The following is a 22,154-nucleotide window of genomic DNA, read 5'->3' as shown; positions in this document are numbered from 1 at the left end:
GAGCGATCAGAGGGATATTGCTGCTGGCTAGAGAATATAGTAGCGGGGCAAAACGCCAACGCGCGTTTCGCTCTGTGGCTTTCTCAAGGCTGCAGCGGGGAACAGACTGACAGCTCTTAAATAGTAAGTATAGTGGGCGTGTTAAGTGACGTAATCCTAAATGGTTCAATCAGAGTTAGAGGGTGGAATCATCCCTTGATTAACATGGGATTCGACCAATATAGAGAATGTATCGTTGGTTGCTAGGATTTGTATGATCGTAAATATAATCCATCCTCATAGATGTAAGTAAATAAAACATTATCATAAATGATATTATTAAGGTTGTGTGGCCCCAGGGATACACTCGTGTTGTGTATCCAAATTATCGATATATACGCTGTATCTGTAAAAAGAGGGCAAATAGTTAATTACCTGTAGTAAGAAGACCTGTATTACGCTCCCAACCAGAATATACATAATCATAAATAGTACTGGATTCAAGATGATGCGTTAATAAATCCATTAATATCTAAGGCGCAGTAAATGGTTGATATATAAGGGAATAAATTAAAATAATATTCTTAAATAAGACAATGAATATAGAAAACGGTCCATTAATTATCAAAAATATTTTTCCTCCCATAGACAGTAATTTCATATAATGATATCCCTTACAGTGAATGAAAAGACATTACTCCCTAGAAGGAGTAATGTAACGTGAGGTACAGTTTTAATAAAATCTCCCTCAATACATATTGAATTAGAGTAAGAACAGTTCTAATGATATTCAAAATAATGTTGATAAAGACTATTGCCATTAGAGCTGATAAAGTAAGGAGTTAATTACAAAAAGGCCATATAACTGTTGTAGTCATTCAGACCTTTAGGGACCATACTTCCCATTAGGAAGATTTTTCTGGTTTCCTTTTTTAATAATTCTTGTTGGATATCGCCGCCTCGTATTCCCATTTTGATTTTCTCCATGGCATAGGCTTTAATAAATTTCGGATTACTATTATGATGGAGCATGAAATGTTTTGCAACCGTGGTGAGAGTTTTGAAATTTCCTTGGTCCCTAACGCTGTTCTTAATATTGTATACATGTTCAGATATGCGTTTCTTGAGGGGCCGTGTCGTCATCCCAATATATATATTTTTGGGCAGGGGCATGAAAGACAGTAAATGACCCCTGCAGAGTTGCAATTGAGGAAATCCTCTATTCGCCATGTTTTTCCAAATTGATCTTACCAGATAATTTTAATGCATACCTAATAAAATGATATGTTTTATTTATGTTTTGACCTAAGGATTGCCCCTCCTACACACTTCTTTCCTTTTTCTGTATCCTATTGTGCCTACTAAGTGTTTTGGGAGCACCCCCTGGGAGTCTCTTTCTCCTAGGTAATGTATTTACATTTTATGAGTAGGTCATACTACATTATTGGTGCGGTCTCCATCTTTTTTTGTTTCTAGCTAAATCCGCATATGTATATGGAATCCATGTGATCTATTACTCTAAATAGATTATGTGTGTGTGTGTGTATATATATGTGTGTGTGTGCGTGTATATATATATATATATTATATTTTATATTTACTTATTTGATTAGAACAAGCTGGTCTTTATCCATGATAGCCTTTTCCTCTCAATTGATTGTCTATCCTATATTGTTCAATTTGGCATAAGTAGTAGATATATGGACTTCACGGATAATGCTGCCATTTAATCAATACTTATTCAAGTGTATATAAGTAAAACTACTACAGTAGTCCGAATCAGCGTGACAATCTTCATTACAATTGGATTAATTAATCAGTTGGATAAGAACATGTACAAATAGCAACTTATAATAATGGTGAACACACCCCCTGAGGAAATATGCCTGACAGATGAAACGCATTGGGACACGCCCACCCCCTTGACATCACACAGGGTGGGCGTCGCCTGCGGTTGCTCATTTGGGACAACACACAAGGATGTGATGTATCCGAGCTCTTGAGCTCCATGTTGTTATATTGGTATCTGAGAATCGGGCAGTGTTGAAATTGGATGAATGGACTATTGTGGACACAAAATGGTGGATTGGTCCTTCACCTTGAGATAGTTATGGATCTTATTTATTTTATTTAGTCCATTGGATTGTTTGTTAACCAGTTTACTACATATGATTTTACTATGCTTATGGTTTATATCTTAGAATCGATTTTTCAGTCGATCACCTTGTGATGTTTCTCAATTATATCTTGGGCTGATTGTATTATGCAATTGTTTTAATAATTAGTAGAATAGCAATAAACATCATTTCTCTTTCATCCATCTGGGGGACACTCCCTAACCATGGGGTTGAGTTGGGGGGGAGGAGTCTGGCACCCAAAGAGTTAACTTTTTCAGCTGACAGCATATCACCCCCGCCAATTCCCACATACCTCAGTTTGAATTGGGTGCCCTTGGAAGAAGGTTGCACCTGAAGAGCTCCAAGAGAGACAGTGAACAGGGTTCACTGGTTATAGGTTTTTTTCCTTTTCTTTTGCAGTTTTTTTCTTTTGTCAGTGGCCAGAGGCTCCGTGCAAACGGAGATGACTCGTGGGAGAAGCGCTTGTTGGGGGGGGCGGCCCCGCTGACAGAGAGGTAAGAAGCGCTTCTCACAGCGGGAAGCAGTCTGCAAGAGACTCTCCCCGCTGATGCAGGAAGGGCGCTGCCATTAGGCAGAGAGCGCCTTTACTGCTGAGGTTCCCCGGAAGCCAGCTGGAGTATACCAAGTTCCTCCTCCCATGGGGATGGCAGTGAATTCTTGAGGATGGCGCGCTTTGAGTAGCGCTAGCGGGGAACACATTCTAACAGGTTTTCCCCTAATATAAGAGAAAGGGCAAAATGCTGTTAAAGTAAACAACACAGAAGGAAAGCCAGTGGAAGGGGAATGTGTTTAAGGAACACCGCTTCCCCCCCCTGCTGAGTGAGCATGTGGAAGATCCCTTTTTTGGCGCCAAGCTTCAAAAGGAGGACAGTTGTAGCAGTCATTTGAAGAGAAGTGCACTGTTGACACATATCTTCCACGCTAAGTATCACTTTGTTTCTTCTGTTTATGCATGTGTATTATAAGACTATGAGGTGTTGAGAGAACTGTGTTTAAGGAAAACTATAAAGTTCTCCAAACCTGTCTTATTTAATCAGAAATACTATGATATGTTAAATAACTTAGTCTGTATTTTCTGATAAAGGTTGTGGAAGTGTTTGGGCGTGCCAAACATATTGTCTGTTCCAAATGTAATGCTAAATGGGCCCAGGTGTTCTGTGCTAATTGCAGTCATTACTGAAAAACCTGCTGCAGCCTTTCAGCTTGACTAATTATAACTTATACTCTCTATATAGAGGAAAAGGAACAGAAATACTATCTTTTGACTGGTTCATAGATAAATATGTACCTGTATTTTGCGGTGAGAGAGAGGACCCTCAGACTCCTGTAACAAAGACAAATAAATATTTGGACGTAGTGAGGGCATTACATATATATGTTAAGAGATCTGCAAAGATACGTAAGACAGTCTCTATTTCTGTTGTTTGACTTTTCCAAACGGGGATGGCCAGCTGCTGAGCAAACTATTGCCAGATGGCTTACCCTGACTATCAGGGAGGCTTATGTCTGTATTAATCTCCCTGTGCCGAAACGTATTATTGCCCATTCTACCCGGTCGGTTGGGGCGTCTTGGGCGGCTCGTAATGGAGCCACGGCGGACCAGCTGTGCAGAGCAGCCACCTGGTCCTCGGTCCATACCTTTACGAAATTCTACCAATTTAATATATTTGCGTCTGGGGACGCCTCCTTTGGCTGTAGTGTTCTGCGTGCAAGGAGATCAGAGCGGTCCCACCCTTCAGAGGGATTGCTTTTGTAAGTCCCCATGGTTAAGGAGTGTCCCCCAGATGGATGAAAGAGAAAACGGGATTTATACTTACGATAAATCTTTTTCTCTTAGTCCATCTGAGGGACACTCCGATCCCCCCCGTCTTTTCGTTGTTTTGTCTCCACTCCCCCCTCTGTTGAGTGGTGTGTCTTGGTTGATTGGCCTATCTTCCTAATGGCTTTTGTAATCAAACTGAGGTATGTGGGAATTGGCGGGGGTGATATGCTGTCAGCTGAAAAAAGTTAACTCTTTGGGTGCCAGACTCCTCCCCCCGACTCAACCCCATGGTTAAGGAGTGTCCCCCAGATGGACTCAGAGAAAAAGATTTATCGTAAGTATAAATCCCGTTTTCCCTTATTTTCAGTGAAATATTCTTCTATATTTATTTACAATCCTCCAAGTAATCCTTGTAAGGCAATTGAGCGCATATTTTATGATTTGTATAATACACAGGAAGGGGATTCCTTTAATATAGCAGCTCTTGCCCAGAAAAGGGTTGAGCGCAGCTCTAAGCTTCATTTATTTTGTATTGTCCATTGGCCCATTAGTTATTACAAACAACAAGCATTGCACAAATTCTATGTATGTAATTTACAATGACACAGAGAGAAGACTGAAGTGCAGAGCCAGTAGTCTGATACTAAATTCAGTATGTACATATCATATGTTTTCAGATCCAGTGCTGAAAGTGACTCTTGCTGTATCCAATCTACAAAAATCTATTGCGTACTGGTGTGACTTGTTGGGCCTGAAGATCTATCATGAGGATGAGAGTAAAAAGAGTGTTATGTTGGGTTACGCAGACAACCAGGTGATGTTTGCTTCCATATTTATATATCCAATTTTTTAAGGCACATTACACATGACTAAATGATGCTTGTGATAACTGCATTTAAAACACATTGTGAAATAATATTTTTCTGAAATTGTTGCATTAATGATGTTTGTAGGCTGAGATGTGCTTCCTGCACCCGGCGTGATGTAATAGGTTCTCCTGTGTGGTACATGAGGAGACAGGTTATATTAAATATGAAAAACTCTCCTAGATGGGCATAACTGTAATTCATACTTGCCAACTTTTGTAACGTTAATTCAGGGAGACCCCAGGCAGGGGACTTGGTTGGAGGTCCGTGCGCAGTCAATTGTCATTTTGGCCCCGCCCCATGACAAATGCTGTTTTGTCGCAGGGGGCGGGGCCACAATGATGTGATTCACCGCGAATCGCGTCATTTTGACGAGCAAGTTGCCGTATGCGGGATACTTGCCTGCTCTCCTGGGAGTCCGGGAGACCTATCCGAATTTCGGGAGTCTCCTGGACATTCGGGAGAGTTGGCAAGTATGCTGTAATTGTGGTTTGGTTTTTTTTAAACATTTTTATTTATGAGATTGACAACAAGAGTAAGCACAGTAAGTACATTGAGTACAATAAACATAGAAAGTGTTTTCATACATAGAAATATATTGGTATATATGACCGACAACCCTTATGTTCCAAAGACTAGAGTCAAGGATTTTTAGAATTGTTAGCTTTTTAAGGAACAGGTAAATATATAAATGAACACAAGGATGCAGCCAGCACCCCTCCCTCCTCTTTAAACCCAGCTACACTGGGGACAAGTGTTCAATCGGCGGATCCCCGACACACATTCGTAGCTCATACCATTCTGTGTTATGAAGGCTTTTCCAAACTTGTGTACGTATAACTTGTGGTAAAAGATCTATTAGGCTTTCCCAGGTGTTAAAAAAATATTCAACTCTACTTTCTTTTTGTAAAGAGGTTTCTATCCAATCCATACGGAAGACATGGTAAGGTTTTTGTTGAAATAATGATAATGTAGGTGGTTCTTTCTGAGCCCAGACCTGAAGAACGCTCTTCCTGGCTGCCGCCGAAATAGCGAGCAATAGCTTTCTACAGCCCTTGGTCACCTTGATTTCTGCTGGCAAGATTCCGAATATTGCCCACTCCGGGGAGAGTGGGACATAGTTTATTAAATGGGCAAGTGAATATCTCCAAATCTGGACCCGGAAACGCTTTATATGAGGGCACTTCCACAAACAATGTGTTAGATCTGCCTGATGCGTTCCATACTTTGGGCAATTATGATTATCTGCCATGCCTATTTGAAAACGTCTGAATGGGGATGAATAAGCTCTATGAAAGATTTTTATAAACATCTCTGAATAAGTCATAGCTGGGATTAAACACAATTGTTTTGACAAGGCTTTCAGAAGAAAGTCTGGGGTCATGGAAGGGAAACGTTCCTGCCATTTGGCAATACCCGTCTTAGAATTATTAAAATCAAACTGATGACGTAGAATAGAATAGTGTTGTGAAATAGCTTGGTGTAACGGGACTGGCTTAGACAAAATTGGGTCTAGTGGATTATCCCAGTCTGACGGAGAAAACTTGTTTAAGACCGTTTTAATATAATGTGGACATTGAAAGTAGGCCAGATTATGAGCACGAATGGGGGGAAAGAAGAAGAGGCTTGATCATGAGTCATGGGTTTACGTGACAATTAGTGGGCGAATTGTTGAAATTCACACTTTTTCCCACAATGTAAAAGGATAGGAAGCCATGAAGTCTTGAAATTCAGGGTAACTCTCTGTAATTGTCTTTTGAACAGAATTGAGTTGCATAACTCACTTTATGAAGGTCCATGCACAGCTTCTCACTTATGTTTTTTTGCAGTGCAAGTTGGAGCTGAAGGATATTGGAGGACCAGTGGACCATGCAACAGCATTTGGACGAATTGCATTTTCTTGTCCAAAAGATGAGGTTGGAATTAATTTATAAAAAAAAATTATGTATTTTGTTTGTCATTCTTAAATACAATGTAATTCTGCTGAATATAAATTATCAGCAGAAACTCGGCTAATGCAGTTTTAATAAATGTACCAATAAAAGGTTTCCCACATTTGAATATAGAGCTTTTAGAACAGCACTGTATCTCTACCCCCCTGTCTAATATTTTGAATAGTAAACACATGGAAGCACTCTATTTGCAAGTCATTTTCCTATTAATTGGGGGATTGAAAGAAACAAAAATGAGTGGACATTTCCTTCACCTTTATTGATGTTGTTAATCCAAATTCCTGACTATAATTGAGGACAACAAAATTACGGCATTGAAAACACTACTGGTAATACAGTTACACAAATGACTAGTACTAGAAATTGGTAGAAATACCAATAAAATTTTCTACACTTCCAGTCAAAAGTGAACTCTGTGAGTGACAGTATTTATAAGACATAATAATTTACTATTTGCAAATGAGTATTAAAAAATATTGCATCAAGAGGGTCAGGGTGCGGAGAAAGCATTTTGACATCAGTAAGAGTATCCTCAGTCTATCTATCTTCCACAACGCACATAACTGTACGTAAATACAGTGGAAGAAGCTTATGAAGTTGTTGGATGATGTAGTAGCAGGGCTGATTAGTTGAAATGTTCCTACAATCTATGAAGATATTTATATTCAGGAGCCAAACTCTTTTTCAGGGCCGAAAAAAAACACTTGCCCATATTAGGACTTTTTATTGGTACAAGTAAGCTATTTATAGGAGTGGTAGAAGTGGGCTGTTATATGGTGGTATATAATACCTCTCCCACTTCCTTCTTTATAAAATTATCAAATTCCATTCACTTACATTTCCATTACAGTTTTCATACCGCCACTTCTAACTTTCCACTTTGACCACTGAGTGACAGGATATGGTAAATATGCCCTCTGGTCCCCCCTGGTGGTGGGTAGTTTTGACAGACTAAACAAATTATGCACTTTTCAAGCTCAATGCTCCATTATTTATGCTTACAAATAAATTTAGTGGGGCACATGTTCGGTATGATAAAAAGCACTGAGCACAAGTATATGGTCATACTGAAGTACCCAAGTAACTCTGATTTGCTTGTTTACTGTGTTTCAACAGCTTCCAGCAATTGAGGCAGTTATGAAAAGAGAGCAGCAAACGATCCTGACCCCTCTTGTAAGTCTAGATACTCCTGGAAAAGCTACGGTCCAAGTCGTCATTTTGGCTGATCCTGTAAGTAATGATGTGATCAGTAAATAACTTTAAAATAACAAACAAAGCCTTAGAAGAATGATGTTTGAAATGTTATTTTCTAGCTGATATAGATGTATTTTGTCTACCTTGCATGTCCCTGTTTTCTGAATGTCCTGTTTCCCTATTGTCTGGTGCTGCAGAACATTGGGGCACCTTACAAATCAGAATATTAGTAACAATGATAATAATGAATTGGGTGGATATCGTATATGAAGGTTCTACAAACAGCTGTAAGGTAAAATAGCTCGGGATAATTTAATCGCCTCTTGAAGTCTCAAATCTTTGGTAATGGTGTGCAGAAATGTGTTTTTTCAACGTTAACTTGGATCACTAACTGCAGAGTAAGATTTCAATGTTGTTTCTTTTGTAGTAAAGCTAACACAAGTCATTTTATTACATCGGCTGGAGAGTCGGTGTGGCAGCTTCTTCAGTACAGTACAATGCATTTGCAGATGCTTTTGGATTGATTGCCATTTGTCACATCATTTAGACATGTACATATATAGAGTAAATCCATGTTTCGTTTCTTTCTAAATGCCCGTATGGCTACAATAGTATCTAAATTACCCCAAAGAGTGGTAAAAGTTGGTGGTAGTAGCCTTATTTCAATTTTGTTTTGTGCTGTTCAACTTCCTTTAGTTTTTTCTTGTTATTATGACATATGTTAAAACATATAGTCCTAGAATCTTCAGAAGAAATACACTCTGATTGAATAAACACGATGATATGAAGTAAGGGAAATTTATGTGCTCAGGAAAAATCCAGATGTTCAGATCAAACGCTGTTTCTCTTTTGTTGATGCCATAAGCCTATTTTTGAGACTTTGTGCCCATGCTAACAGGCAGGTGATTGAACTAGTATATAATGATGGCATCTTTTACTATGGAGTAAATGTATCATTTTGTGATGGAAGCCACTGGGCAGATCTGAGAATTCTATGCCGAATGAGGCCTAGCCACAGTAATACTCAATTTTTCAGCCAAATTGTATTTGTCAGGATAAGGTGTTCGTCTTGTGGAGCATGCTCAGTTAGGGAGGTGTTGTCAGTTTCATCTGCTGTCTTCACCTCTTTATCGAATTTCAGTAAACCTGCTCTGTAAAACGAAGGCTTGTTTGTGCAGCGGTTAACTTCCTTCTTGTTTAATAAGAAATAAACTTCTCATCTGCAAATGCTGGAATATTTCTCCAAAAGCCCATGACTTCTAGGTGCTCTCATGGACATTGAGGAGCACAATGCCATTAAAGAAGATTTTGCGCTGTGCCTTGATCATTTAGATATTAAGCATAATTGCTATGTGCTTATATCCCAGACAGTCAGCAAGCAAGTGATCTCTATGGCACCAGATTTCAGTTTAATTAAAAAGGGATTACTGGGTATAAACTGGCGTGGCTTTGCAGCTAATATGAACATCCCGTCTGCAACACACCAGAGTATTTAGGTGCATCCTTTCTTATGTCCTGCTTCCATAGTTCATCCCTCATAATCCGTTTTTGTTTTTTTTTACTTTTTAATCAGTCCTTCAAAACTGTGCCAGCTAAGCATCGCTATCATGAACCCTCAGCCCATTTACTTTGTACTGGTGTTCGAGCGATTACTTTGAACCTAACACAATAACATACTGGACACTATAATAACATCACTACACATGCTTGATAGGCAGAGAATGTTTGTTTGGAGTGTAATAGGCAGGGGAGAGAGAGGCAGTTAGAGTGAAACTCCAACTACAGTTTGGCTCTTTACCCAAATGTATGTGCTGAAAACAAATGCAATAAACTGAGAACCACATTGTCCATGCTCAAACATAACCAAGGTTAGCATTTTATAACCTCTCTATCAGGAAGTGTTATAGCTGAATTGTACTATGCTCATCATTAAATACAATTTAGCAATCCTATTGAGATACTATGTGATATAATGTCACTTCCATTTTCTTGTTAATGAATATTATATGCTTTCATACATGTCCTTCTAAGAATAATATAGAGACAGAAGGAAAGCTAAATTTACATTTTAGATCTATTGACTACTTGATGTAAAGTTCTAATTGTAGTCTAAAAAAATATAGAATGTATATAATATACATAGCAACAAATAGGGAAGAAAAATGCTTGAACTTTTCTGGGTTTTTATTTTTATTCCAGTAAGTTGTTACTCTCCCTTCTAATCAACTATGGAAACTATGGAATTACACATTATGCATATCCACGTACCAATAAAGTGTGCCCATGCAGGTTTCCCAAGGTTTGGATGAATCCTGATACACATTCCGCCCGCTTCCGAGTGAGGGAGGATTCCCCCATGGCTTCCCCTGGCTCTGCCTCCAGGACACACACATATTATTAGAATAATTTTATAGGCTTCAAGCTGAATTGCAAGGGATGGGATGTGAAAGGGATGATTTTTTTTTTTAAATAGATTAAAGGGAAGATGTTTTCAGTTAAAACACATAGTATTAATTTATCTCAAATGACATCAAGAGTAATGCACACTAGAAAATGCATACATTCTTTCTTAATATAATTTTACATTTGCATGTTTTATTTAGATTTAGGTTTGATTTGGTCTTCCAGATTTTCAATTTAATTTATGGTCTGCTTCATTTTACAGACTATACACTGAAGCATGGTGAATTCTTTATGTTGGTTATTCAAAGTAGCCAAAATACAACACAAACCTTGGACCACAATAGATATTCATGAAAGTGGTAGCTGGAACAGAACCTTAGGAAATGAATAATACACATATAAAATATATATATATATTTTTTTTCACCAACACTTATAAAGATATGCAATTTAATATGAAATATATGTCTACACTTATCTGTAAGCATTTAGTAATATGCATGTGTAATGCATAAATGTTTCAAGATGACCGGGCACTCGCATATTATATATCCTTACCCGAGTGCACAGATCTAACAGAAAAAAATATGAAATGGAAATAACTACCACCACTTGAATCCTATAATTCAGACTTTAGTATTGAGAAAAGCCCCAGTTGTAGGGACTGTGGTGTAAATATGTTGGGAAGTTGCCAAGCAGTTCTGTGACATGTACGTATGCTTTTAAACAGGTCATGGACTCAGAGGTGATTTATAATAGCTTTATATTATGTAACAGACAACACATTATTTATTGTAATGCACAACTATACACACACAGTTTAAATACGTGTGTATATGTATGTGTGTGTGTGTATGTGTATGTATATATATATATATATCACTCACACCAATACACACACACGCCACAACATTAAGACCACCTGCCTAATATTCTCTAGGTCACCTTCGTGCCGTCAAAACAACTCTGACCCATCGAGGCATGAACTCCACAAGACCCCTGAAGGTGTGCTGTGGTATCTGGCACCAAGACGTCCGCAGCAGATCCTTTAAGTCCTGTAAGTTGCAAGGTGAGGCCTCCATAGCTCTGACGTGGTTTTTCTAGCTCATCCCACAGATGCTCCATCGAATTGAGATCTGGAGAATTTGGAGGCCAAGTCAACACCTTGAACTCTGTCATGTTCCTCAAACCTGTTAAAGAACCTACAGTTGCGCCTTAGTTGCGCACGCTTTCCTCTTATTCTACTTTCAGATACACTCACACTTTTCCTTAAATAATGTTGCCTTTCTCAGTCTTTTAACCACACTAACACTTAAGCTTTACAGAATTATTTATCCAATAGCCACTGTTTCTTATTGGATAAATTAGATAGTACTTCACCATATATATTTGTTATAAATAAGCTATACTCACAGCGTATGTATATATTCAAATTAAAGTATTAATTAATTACACAGAAAACCCTGCATTCATAGTTCACACACATATCATAATTGTTCAGCATAACAAGGTATATCAATATAAAATTAACCCGAGGTTCAATACCATTATTCCTTACACTATTCTTGTACTATTTTCTTTACATATGTATCTTTAATAAGAATTAGTATTTATAATATGGATTTAACTATCACAGATATCAAACAATAGCTATGCAGTTATATGGATGTAAATAGTTGAATCAACATTACAAACAGATATAGCTATATAGATATATATTATTATCAATGATACTTATCAAATCCTTATTTCCTCGATCCAATTCTTTGTCTGCAATGTAGGGAACGTTCCTGTAATACAGAGTTTTTTCTGTAGTATAATGTATTCCTATAGTGCAGTATATTCCTATAGTGTTGTATATTACTATAATATAATGTATTCCGATCCTTTTCTGTAGTGTAGTGTATGCTCGTTGCCCAGTGGCGGGCGGGCAGGCATAGAGAGAGGGGGGGTCCCGGGTCTGGCTTTTATAGTCCAGACCTGAAAACTTCCAGCCTCCCCAGCGGCCACACACATGAACGCTGTGTGTATGGGCCAGGCGTGATGACGTCATCACCCCAGGTGTCTCCCCACTGTGTACATGCTGACTCGAGTCGGCACACACAGTAGAGTTCTGAGTGGCCATGGACGCACCGAGATCGGCGCGTGCACTGTATGTACTGCGTATGCATGACTCGCACATGCGCAGTTGATCAATGTACGTGCACACCACACTCCCCCTTCACAAAACCGTTAATGTACAATTTTTGCTGTGTGGCAGGGCGCATTATCTTTCTGAAAGAGGCCACTGCCATCAGGGAACACCGTTGTCATGAAGGAGTGTACTTGGTATGCAACAATGTTTAGGTAGGTGGTACATGTCAAAGTAACATCCACATGAATGCAAGGACCCAAGGTTTTCCAGCAGAATATTGCCCAGAGCATCACACTGCCGCCGACTGCTTACCTTCTTCTCATACTGCATCCTGGTGCCATTGCTGCCCCAGGTACATGATGCATGTGCACCCAGCTGTCCGCATGATGTAAAAGAAAATGGGACTTATCAGACCAGGCCACCTCCTTCCATTGCTCCATGGTCCAATTCTGGCACTCGCATGCCCTTTGTAGGCAGTTGTGGTGGTGGATAGGGGTCAGCATGGGCACTCTGGTTTGCGGCTACTTGGCAAGCTTCGATGCACTGTGCGTTCTGACATCTTTCTATCATATCAAGTATTAACTCAGATGGAAAGCAAGCACTTCCATTCCACACAGGGCTGGTTCATGCGTTAATTAGTCGAAGAAATATCCGAGCATAGTCAGAGTCCTGCATAACAAAAATGGCCTGCCCTGCTTGTCTGTAACTATGGCTACAACAGGAGACCCCCTGTGACTTTGAAAGAGAGGTGATTGTTGGGATACATTTGGCAAGAGCTTCAGTGACCAAGACAGCTTACCTTACTAATGTTTCACAATCAATCTGCCGAAGGTGTCCACATCGTCAACAAAGAGCAACGGTGGTCGGAAACATACTCCAGGATTGTAATATCCATGCATCAATTCAAAGTGCAAGAGAAAGTAGACGAGCAATAGCAGATAATTTGACTGAAATTTTCAACCTGTGATGTGAGGAGCCAGATTTTTCAAAAGCCATGTGACGAGCAGAGCTAGGTTTTGGTTGTAGTACATAAACACTCCTCACACCTAGCAGTTTATTTTTAGGAGTTCAGAGAACAAAGGCGACGGACTACTGAGCAGTGGAAATGAGTGATGTGATCTGCTAAATCATCCTTCACCATGTGAACGTTGAATGCGCATGTTACACCAACCTAAAGAACTGGGGGTTCCCTTATATTGAGGGGAGCATTTTCCTGGCATGGTTTGAGTTCGGTCAGTCTGGCAAGATCAGTGCTAATCATGTTATCCATATGCCATGGCCTTCTTAGTCTGAAACATTTGAGGATATTCTGAGACAGCATTTTCCACCACTATAAACCAAGCATAAGTTGAGTGACTTTCTTGTGGAAGAATGGTGCTGCATCTGTCCTGCACAAATCCAGACATTACTAGACTTGATGCCACCTTGCATACAGGTTACACTGGGTGCACTTGGTGACCCATAGACCTATTAAGTGGTGTTTATATTGGTGTTTCAATTTTTTTGTCCATTACCTGTATGTGTATACACAGATATATGCATGCTGGCCCAACCATGGCCTTATCTGTGGGGAGTTTATGTTTTCTACCCGTGTTTGCGTGGGTTTCCTCCCACACTCCAAAAACCAATTAGTAGGTTAATTGGCTGCTAATAAATTGACGTGTGTGCGTGCGGAAATTTAGACTGTAAGCTCCGATGGGGCAGTGACTGATGTCAGTGAGTTCTCCAGGCAGCACAGCGGAATTAGTGGCGCTATATAAATAGATGATGATGGTAATGATTCTATCTGACAGGAGGGGTGATAAGTATCGGCCATGACCAGTCTGCGCTTTAGTAAAGGTTAAAATAAACCTCTTACTCCTCCTACTTGGCAGCTGACCAGTTTTGAATACTTTATTACAACTTCCTGTTTTGTGAAAAGTTTAGATGTCTGGGTTTTGATAACATAAGCAAATTATTTTAAAGGAGCTGTCTTAGAACACACACACACACACACACACACCTAATTTTTGCACTTGATGCTGTTGTCAGCGATGATTGTACTCAAAATTTTCCTTCCAGCAGCAGCAAGACAGTAGTCAGTTGCTGATGTATAAACCATTCTACTAGCTGGTGGGAGAAAGTTTACAGTGAAATACTTGGTATGGTTGGACAGCTCCTTTTATTTGCGTGGACTGCATTTTAATTACTATACACAGCCTGCCTCTATATCAGTTGTTTGTTTTTCTTTTGTTAACGCAATTTAGTGCTTTTTGCTGAACCAGGAGGTATTCATTGGATTGGGTTACAGAACAGCCCCCTTACCTCCAAACATAAGGAAGGCAAAATTGTTTCTTCCTCTTTAATCACTCTGTGAACATTTTATAGCCAGATGCTGGATATGAGACATATTACACAAAGAAGGCTTGGGATTGTTACCTCACTGTAATAGCACTGCTGAATTGTTTCCATATTTTTATTCATAATGACTGCTGCATATAATTCTTCCACTTTCATCAGCACAAATTGATAATAGCTCATTACTGTAGAATAATTCACAACAGACGTATCTGGATGTAAGCAGAATAAATACCTCTAACCAGATTTTGCTTATTATTCAATAATGTTAAGTATTGGTTAACCTAGTTTTGAATTTTTTTTTCTTTCTGTTTATGACACTTGAAATATGAAAAGATTTCTTGTGTTGTGGTTACACTGCCATGCTTTGGATCTGCAGCCCTTCTAAACCGCAAGTGAAGCACTGACTTTAACTCTTTAACTTTTAGTAAATCAATTGTTTTTTAAATAACTGCCAGCTACACAGAGGAGCATGTTGCCTGTGTCTTGGGTATGCCAAGCATGGTACAGTGGATACCATAATATATGGATTGAAATACCAACATTTGAAGATCCTTGTTTATCTACTTTTCAATTCAAGTAGACTATTATTTATTATTATTATTATTATTATTATTATTATTATTATTATTATTATCATTATTATTAGACTCCACTACCAACAAGAGTGTGTATTGGTTTGCAGAGGAGTGGAAAAATCAGAAGAGGTGCACAGTGCAAAAGTGGAATTCCTTTTGCAAAGTGGATATGTCCATGCGCCCCTGCACATAGCAAGGAACACCCCATGTCCTTCCAGAAACACCTTTTGTTTTTCACAACTCCTTCCATAGACTGGTGCAAACTTCTGTTACTCAGCATCTGCTGCCACCTTGCTCTGTAGATCTATGTGTTTTGACGTAACTTTTTAGACATGCAGATATTGGCGATAATTGCTACAATCTTATTTTGTTATAAATAGCTTGGATCCTTAATATTGCGGTTGTCCACTGAAAACTGAATTAGGAGCTTCTTACATAGGCCCTATATGTGATATACTATAGCTTGCTACAACATTGCTCCATTATACTGTCAGAAGTAAAGGTTGAGATTAAAACATTCTTGTTTGTTAAATCTATGTGTCCACTTATCTCTTTTGAGAGACTATTTGCGTGTTTATGTATATAAGTATTAAAGCTATGATACTTGCTTAAATGTCGCTACAGCTGTAATCCCATGATTTCCACAACATTCTTTGGCACTTGAATACTCGACTGCTGAAGCAGAAGGATAATTGGGGTGCGCAGTTTAATATAAAAAGTGGTTTTAGAAATTGTTCCCCTTCCCAGCACAACAATACCAGGTCATGTATTCTTTGCAACACTGAAAAATGTCTGACCATCATGCCAAATAGAGGTAGCTCTAATGAGTAAATACTTCAACAACCCACTCCCAGCCTTGTACCAAATATTTGTAGTCTAAGCAGTTTTTGAAACATACAACCTATTCCCTTTCTTAACACAAATTATGCTTATTCCAGTATGCTAAAAGAGAGTACCATCTATCCTGAAAAAATGTAACATTTTGTTTTGGTAATGAATAAAAGTTAATGCCAACAATAAATATCATGAAGGGGAAAAATTATGAATTGCTTATTTACTCAAGAAAAAGTATCAATATGTTGCCATTATCAAGGTATACCTCCAATCGGTAAGTGACAAGTTTCCCAAGTGATGTGATATTATATAACTGGTTTTATTTTCTTACAGGATGGACATGAAATTTGCTTTGTTGGAGATGAAGCTTTCGGAGAACTTTCTCAGACTGATCCAAATGCTGATAAACTTTTAAATGATGTAAGTTTCAATCAATGAAAATGGTTCAATTATTTTTTAAAAACATTGGGGTGGATGCATAGTGGGAAGTGCGCCAGTTTAAGTAGCGTATCTTGCATGAAATAGCTCTGTGCATGTCCAGAAAGTGGACGCATGCATATGCGCCTATGCAGACTTGCTCTATTCTAGCGCTTACGCTCTCCTGTGCCTGGATAGACAGTGCATTCTAATGTAGGCTGAGTACAGTAGAAGCGTGTGTATGCAAATGTGGCTCATGCTGACCTGCAGAAACACGCAGATATGTCCGTTAGGAGTTATATGATGTGCATATACCCTAATGGAGCCAAGAACATATACTGCCGATGCAGAGGTGTACGCCTCTCAAGATGCATAAGGCTCTGCATATGGCATATGGGCGGACATTTCTGTGCTCTTTTTTTTTTTTTCAAGAGTAGTTTACTCCCATTTTACATCCAACTCTGCCTCACCCCCATGGTGTTCATTATTTGGTTTCATTCTTCATTCATCTTTTGTTTGTTGAGAAAACATGGGCATATATGAATGTAGGGATCCGGCAATAAGAGGACGAAGATGTTTTCTCCATGTGTAGCATAGCAGAATGTTTCATGACTCATAAGGACTTACTTCAACCTGGACACATAGGAAAACATGTGCATTAAAAAAAGGGTTTTTACATGCATGAGTTCAGCAGAACACATCACAAAATACACCCAATGCACAATTGGCCAAACAGAAGAGGCTAGATAGTACTGCTGAGAGTCATAATTGCATGTTGTTGCACCAGCCCTGCTGCACCCACAAGGACTATGCTTTTTGGCAGACTTCTCTGCATATGTGGCCAGTGTCGGACTGGGGCAAGAAGGGTGCACTGGGGAAATGCAATGGTAGATGCCCCCTGAAATAGCACTGTTGAAGGGAAGTGGCCAGCTGCCAGAGAGGAACAAAGGTTTCTTTGAAAGGTAGAAACAGGATCAATTATGACATGACTGATATTAAACATACAGTTGCCTATATGGATATTCTTGAACACAGGTGTAATTGGAGTATGCCGATTTTAAAAATTACACCTATTTAAACTTCATCTCGTCTATTTATGTGTACAAGTATGGCGGCATCATTTTATTTAATTCGTTTGCTGTTTGTTTCCTGTAGTTCAACAGAGTGGCATCTATTTTTATCTCATCGTTAGGACAGCGCTAGAGGATTAAATATCCCTATAGCAGTAGTGGCCTTGTATTTTCTACAGATTGACCTCTCTGCTCTCACCACCTCCATCCTCTCCCCACTCCTCACTTTACTATAAACTATTCGCCAGGACGGGCTCTTTCTGCTGGTCTTTGTGGGGTCAGGAGGGTATATGTCATCCTCTTCTGCTTCTGAGCTGAGCTGCTGAACTGTGACAGGGAGCTTCACATAGTGAGATCTGACTGCCTGAGCTGTCTACAGCAATGTTTGCAAGAGACAATCACCTGAGACAGTAACTCACTGAGACTTAAAACTGTGTATCTTGCAGTCATTGCTGCTGACTGCTCAGTCAGTTCTCAGTCCTAAAGGAAGATCCCCTCCTACCAATGAGCAGAGAGGACAGGCAAGGAAGTCATAAACTGAAGCACAATGACAACTTGCATTTGGACGTTATGCGTGGCCCCATGTTCGGGAAAGTGGCGGAGCTATCAGGCATTGGGGCCCACCTGGGATTTCCCTAGTACCCCAGTGGGCCAGTCTGGCTCTGTGTATATGGCCACATCCAATTGAGTGACATTTACACAAACATACTCTTGCTGTATCCTTTTGCCTACACTTGTCTGCACTGTCCTTTCCTTTTCCCATTCCACCTCTCGAGGCATAAGGAGATGCGAAAAACTACATGTGCATTTTTGAGAAGCATGTGCAGAACTAAAAAAAAAAAATCACAAACAGATCTACGTCTAAATGAGCCCCACAAGGGACATTTGCAACCAGTGTCGGACTGGGACATGAGGGGCCCACCAGGGGATGCAATGGTAGGGGCTCACCAGAGGGGGTGTGGCCAGGCATCTGAGTGTGAGACTAGTGGGCCAGCCTACAGAGGACATGACTAGTGCCATATTGTAGCACATCATGTAGCATGTAGTAATATCTCTTTTCCTAAAGATGAGCCCCTGTCACAACGCCACATGGAACAACAAAGTCCCATCTTGCAAAACTCTGCTCGGATTAGCTGAGTGACTGTGTCAGCCAATCGGAGTACTGCAGAGGCAGTGAGGAGTATTCCCCCCCCCCCATAGGGAATGGGGGTGGGCAGTGCTGCTACCACTAGGCTAACAAGATTGGTTAAGTAGTATGAAATATGTGAACCTATTCCATGTGTCTTGTGTGTTTAAAGCTTGCGCTACCACCTACATAAAATATATTACTAATGTGCCCCTCCTCCTAGCCAAAGTCCTGGGTGCTGCTTCATGCAGCTGGTTTTTCTGGGGCTTTGCCCTTCAGTTTTGGCCAAAGATATTTTTATGGTTAACCTTCAACAAGAAAAATGATTTTCCACTGTTTGATATTACTAATCTATTGGCTTGTTCATGCCTCCTTTTTTTTATAACTTTCGTCTGTGCTTTGGCAGCTTTGTTTTTAATATCATCATTTATTTTCCATGCCTGTAGATATTATAAGCTCACTAGATACAATTATATCCAATGCAGAGAGCAAGATCTGTCTTATACATACATGGCTGTAAAGGACAAAAAAAAAAGAATTCATTTGATAAAGCAATGTGTTTACTAAACGTTGCAGGAGAGCGCATACAAACCAATACATGAACGTCAACTGAGTATGGCAAACCCATTTAAGCAATAAAATGTTATTTAGAAATCTTTATCCATCCACATATGCATTCATTAACATGAGCTAGATATTATTAATAATAGTAATAATAATATTATTGTCAGTTATATGGCACCACAAAATTCTGCAGTGCCATACAGTTAGCCAAAGTAAAATATGAGCTATATGGAACAGCATTTCCAAGTATACAATTAACAAGAAAATGATAAAATATTTGCATTAACATTCGAACAAAACATATTTCAGACATGGGAGTACTGTTCTTCTACCAGTCATGAACCCATCTGCCACATAGTTATTAAATGAGTAATATTTTAGTATGATTTCCTTTTTAAATTAAAAAGTCACCTACTATTGTCATTTTAAAGAGAACTTAGGCTCATAGGGTATTTTCCTGTATCATGTCAGGTGGTACCAAATTAGTTACTGTGCGAATGTACATGATCTGCAATAAAAAAAATATATATATTCAGTGGTGGAATTACCACCATTGCAGGTGCCCAGAGGTGGTGGAGCCAAACAATGCTGGTCCATGTGCTCTCAAGGCCCCCACAATACTGGGGCCTCCACGTGTATAGTGAAGCCATGTTGGGGCTTTCTGTTCTGGAAACCGGCTACTGTGCGCATGCAGGTGCCTCAGGTGGATGGATGGGATCAACTGGCCCCACCCCCTCCGAACTGTGGTATGGGTCCGGGAGTGTTACGCCCCTATAGATATCGCTTGAGTGCAACAGTAAAAACAATAATATTGAGCTAAAGTGAAAAAATTGTGTATGTATATTATTTAACAAATATATGTTTATTGTTTACAGGCAATGGCAGCAGACAAGAGTAAAGAGTGGTTTGCAAAACGCAAAAGGCAGAAGCCATCGGCGTAGTTGACAGTGACAGACCTACATGGCTTTAACAACCGGCCTTATTACTAATCACAATAATACAAAATAAAATCTGACAGACCATATACAGTGCGGAAATATTGCTATGCTATAAAATCATTACATTTTGGCTTAGTTTTTGCGCTATTTGCAATGGATCTCATTACATTTTGTGTATATCTTAATTGAAACATTTTAGTCTTTTGATGTAATCATGTGCTATCCGTGCAATCTTACACGGTAATACAGCAGACTTAATGCATATTAATATAAAATATATTGATATTTTGTCTGCTGCTGTTTAGCTGGAAAAAAAAATATTGTTTCTTTAAATAGAAACATTTGTGCCATAATTACCTGATTTATTTATGACCTAGATTTACAATATAAATCTTGTACAGTGGTGTAAATCTGCAACGTAGGCAAAAATATAATAATTATTTGCTGTACAGGAACCTAAATGTAATGATCGGGAGATAATGGGGTTGAATAAAGGAGACTAAAATAGTAACGTAGTGGCCAGTAATTACCTCTAATCTTTTCAATGTGCGGATGGTAGATTTTGATTGTGAGCGGAGATTTTGAGGCATCAATAAAATGGTCACTGTGCTGCCATTTTAGGTTTTCCACATTTATGCTATGTTCCTTGACTAATTGTACCCAATTCATAATAACACAGTATGAGGGGGAAGGGGGGCGATTCAACTGTGCACAAAGTCCTGTTGGAGCCTCGCATGATGAGCACTTTTGTGTGTTACAATATAAAACATCACTTATTTTTACTTGCACCTCTACACTAAGCAAATGGATACATATCCGGAGTTGAGTCAGCCCGTAAGATCAATACTTGCAGTATTCATATGTAAATCAATACAAGGATTTAATAAACTAATTTTGATCAAACGGTTTCTCAGAATTGCATAAGCATAAAATGGATTATAAGCCTACAGCTCAATAAGATACAGCTGAGGAAAGGGGTAGGTATCTTCATCATAAAACTAATTTCATCACCCAGTAACTTAATAACACATTATCCTGGTCATCTCTACTAATGTGAACTACCACTAAAACCTTGCTTTAACTGTCATGTGGTTTCATTCACAAAGCATTAGCAGATGGCAGCTGCAAATACTTCGCTGCAGTACTAAATTATCCATCTGTATCCATTGCCATTTGGAGAAGACCGGACTGTCACCTGATTTCATCCATAACAAAATCTTTACAAGTATATAATGTTTTGCAATCTATCTATATGACTCAATAAGTGAGTATAAAAAGTATGATGATGATCTTGAAATGGGACTTAGACAGTGTTGGACTGGGGCATGAAGGGCACACCTGGGGCTGCAATGCCAGGGGCCCACCAGAAGGGGTGTGGCCAGCCATCAAAGAGGCAAGACCGTCGGACACTAGAGGGGGAGTGATCAGCCCACAAAAGACAGCTAGAACCCTAGTGTAGTATAAAAAGAATGCAGTGTGTACATAAAGAGTACACAGTCTTGACCTGCCCCATAGATTGGGCAGAACAGTCACCAAAAAAATCAAAAAAGAAATCTGGATTTTACCACTAGACTCAGAACATGTGACAGACTGTCCTACCTGTTCTTGTCACCACCTGTGGCTGCTGGTTTCTTTAGTTGCGGCTTGTCTGGATCCTGGAATGTTGGGGGCCCTATCTGGGAAAAAATGGATACATTTAGAAAAGTCCAACCAGTCCCGATCTTAAATCAATAGGACCCACAATTAATATTTAAGCCTTCCTAAAGCCCCAACATTAAAGTAATAGCATTCCCATTTAATAAATTAACCTATTTCCCTCCCTTCAGACAACCCCAGCAATAAATTAATAGGTATATTTATTA

General features: G+C 39.3%; 1 protein-coding gene across 1 annotated transcript in view; it reads left to right on the top strand.

The window, feature by feature from the left end:
- Positions 1-20,907, top strand: part of GLOD4 (glyoxalase domain containing 4) — a 33,323-nt gene extending 12,416 nt beyond the window's left edge. Inside the window, exons 5-9 of the mRNA XM_075195045.1 lie at positions 4,557-4,693; positions 6,575-6,661; positions 7,814-7,927; positions 16,511-16,597; positions 20,230-20,907. Coding sequence (XP_075051146.1) covers positions 4,557-4,693; positions 6,575-6,661; positions 7,814-7,927; positions 16,511-16,597; positions 20,230-20,295 — 491 coding nt within the window. The 3' untranslated portion in view covers positions 20,296-20,907. The remainder of the gene's footprint in view (positions 1-4,556; positions 4,694-6,574; positions 6,662-7,813; positions 7,928-16,510; positions 16,598-20,229) is intronic.
- The last annotated feature ends 1,247 nt before the right edge of the window (positions 20,908-22,154 follow it).

Source organism: Mixophyes fleayi, chromosome 2 (genome assembly GCF_038048845.1).
Source record: "Mixophyes fleayi isolate aMixFle1 chromosome 2, aMixFle1.hap1, whole genome shotgun sequence".
Classification (NCBI taxonomy): Eukaryota; Metazoa; Chordata; class Amphibia; order Anura; family Limnodynastidae; genus Mixophyes; species Mixophyes fleayi.
Note: the sequence above shows the minus strand (reverse complement) of the source record. Positions and strands in the feature narration are given on the sequence as shown.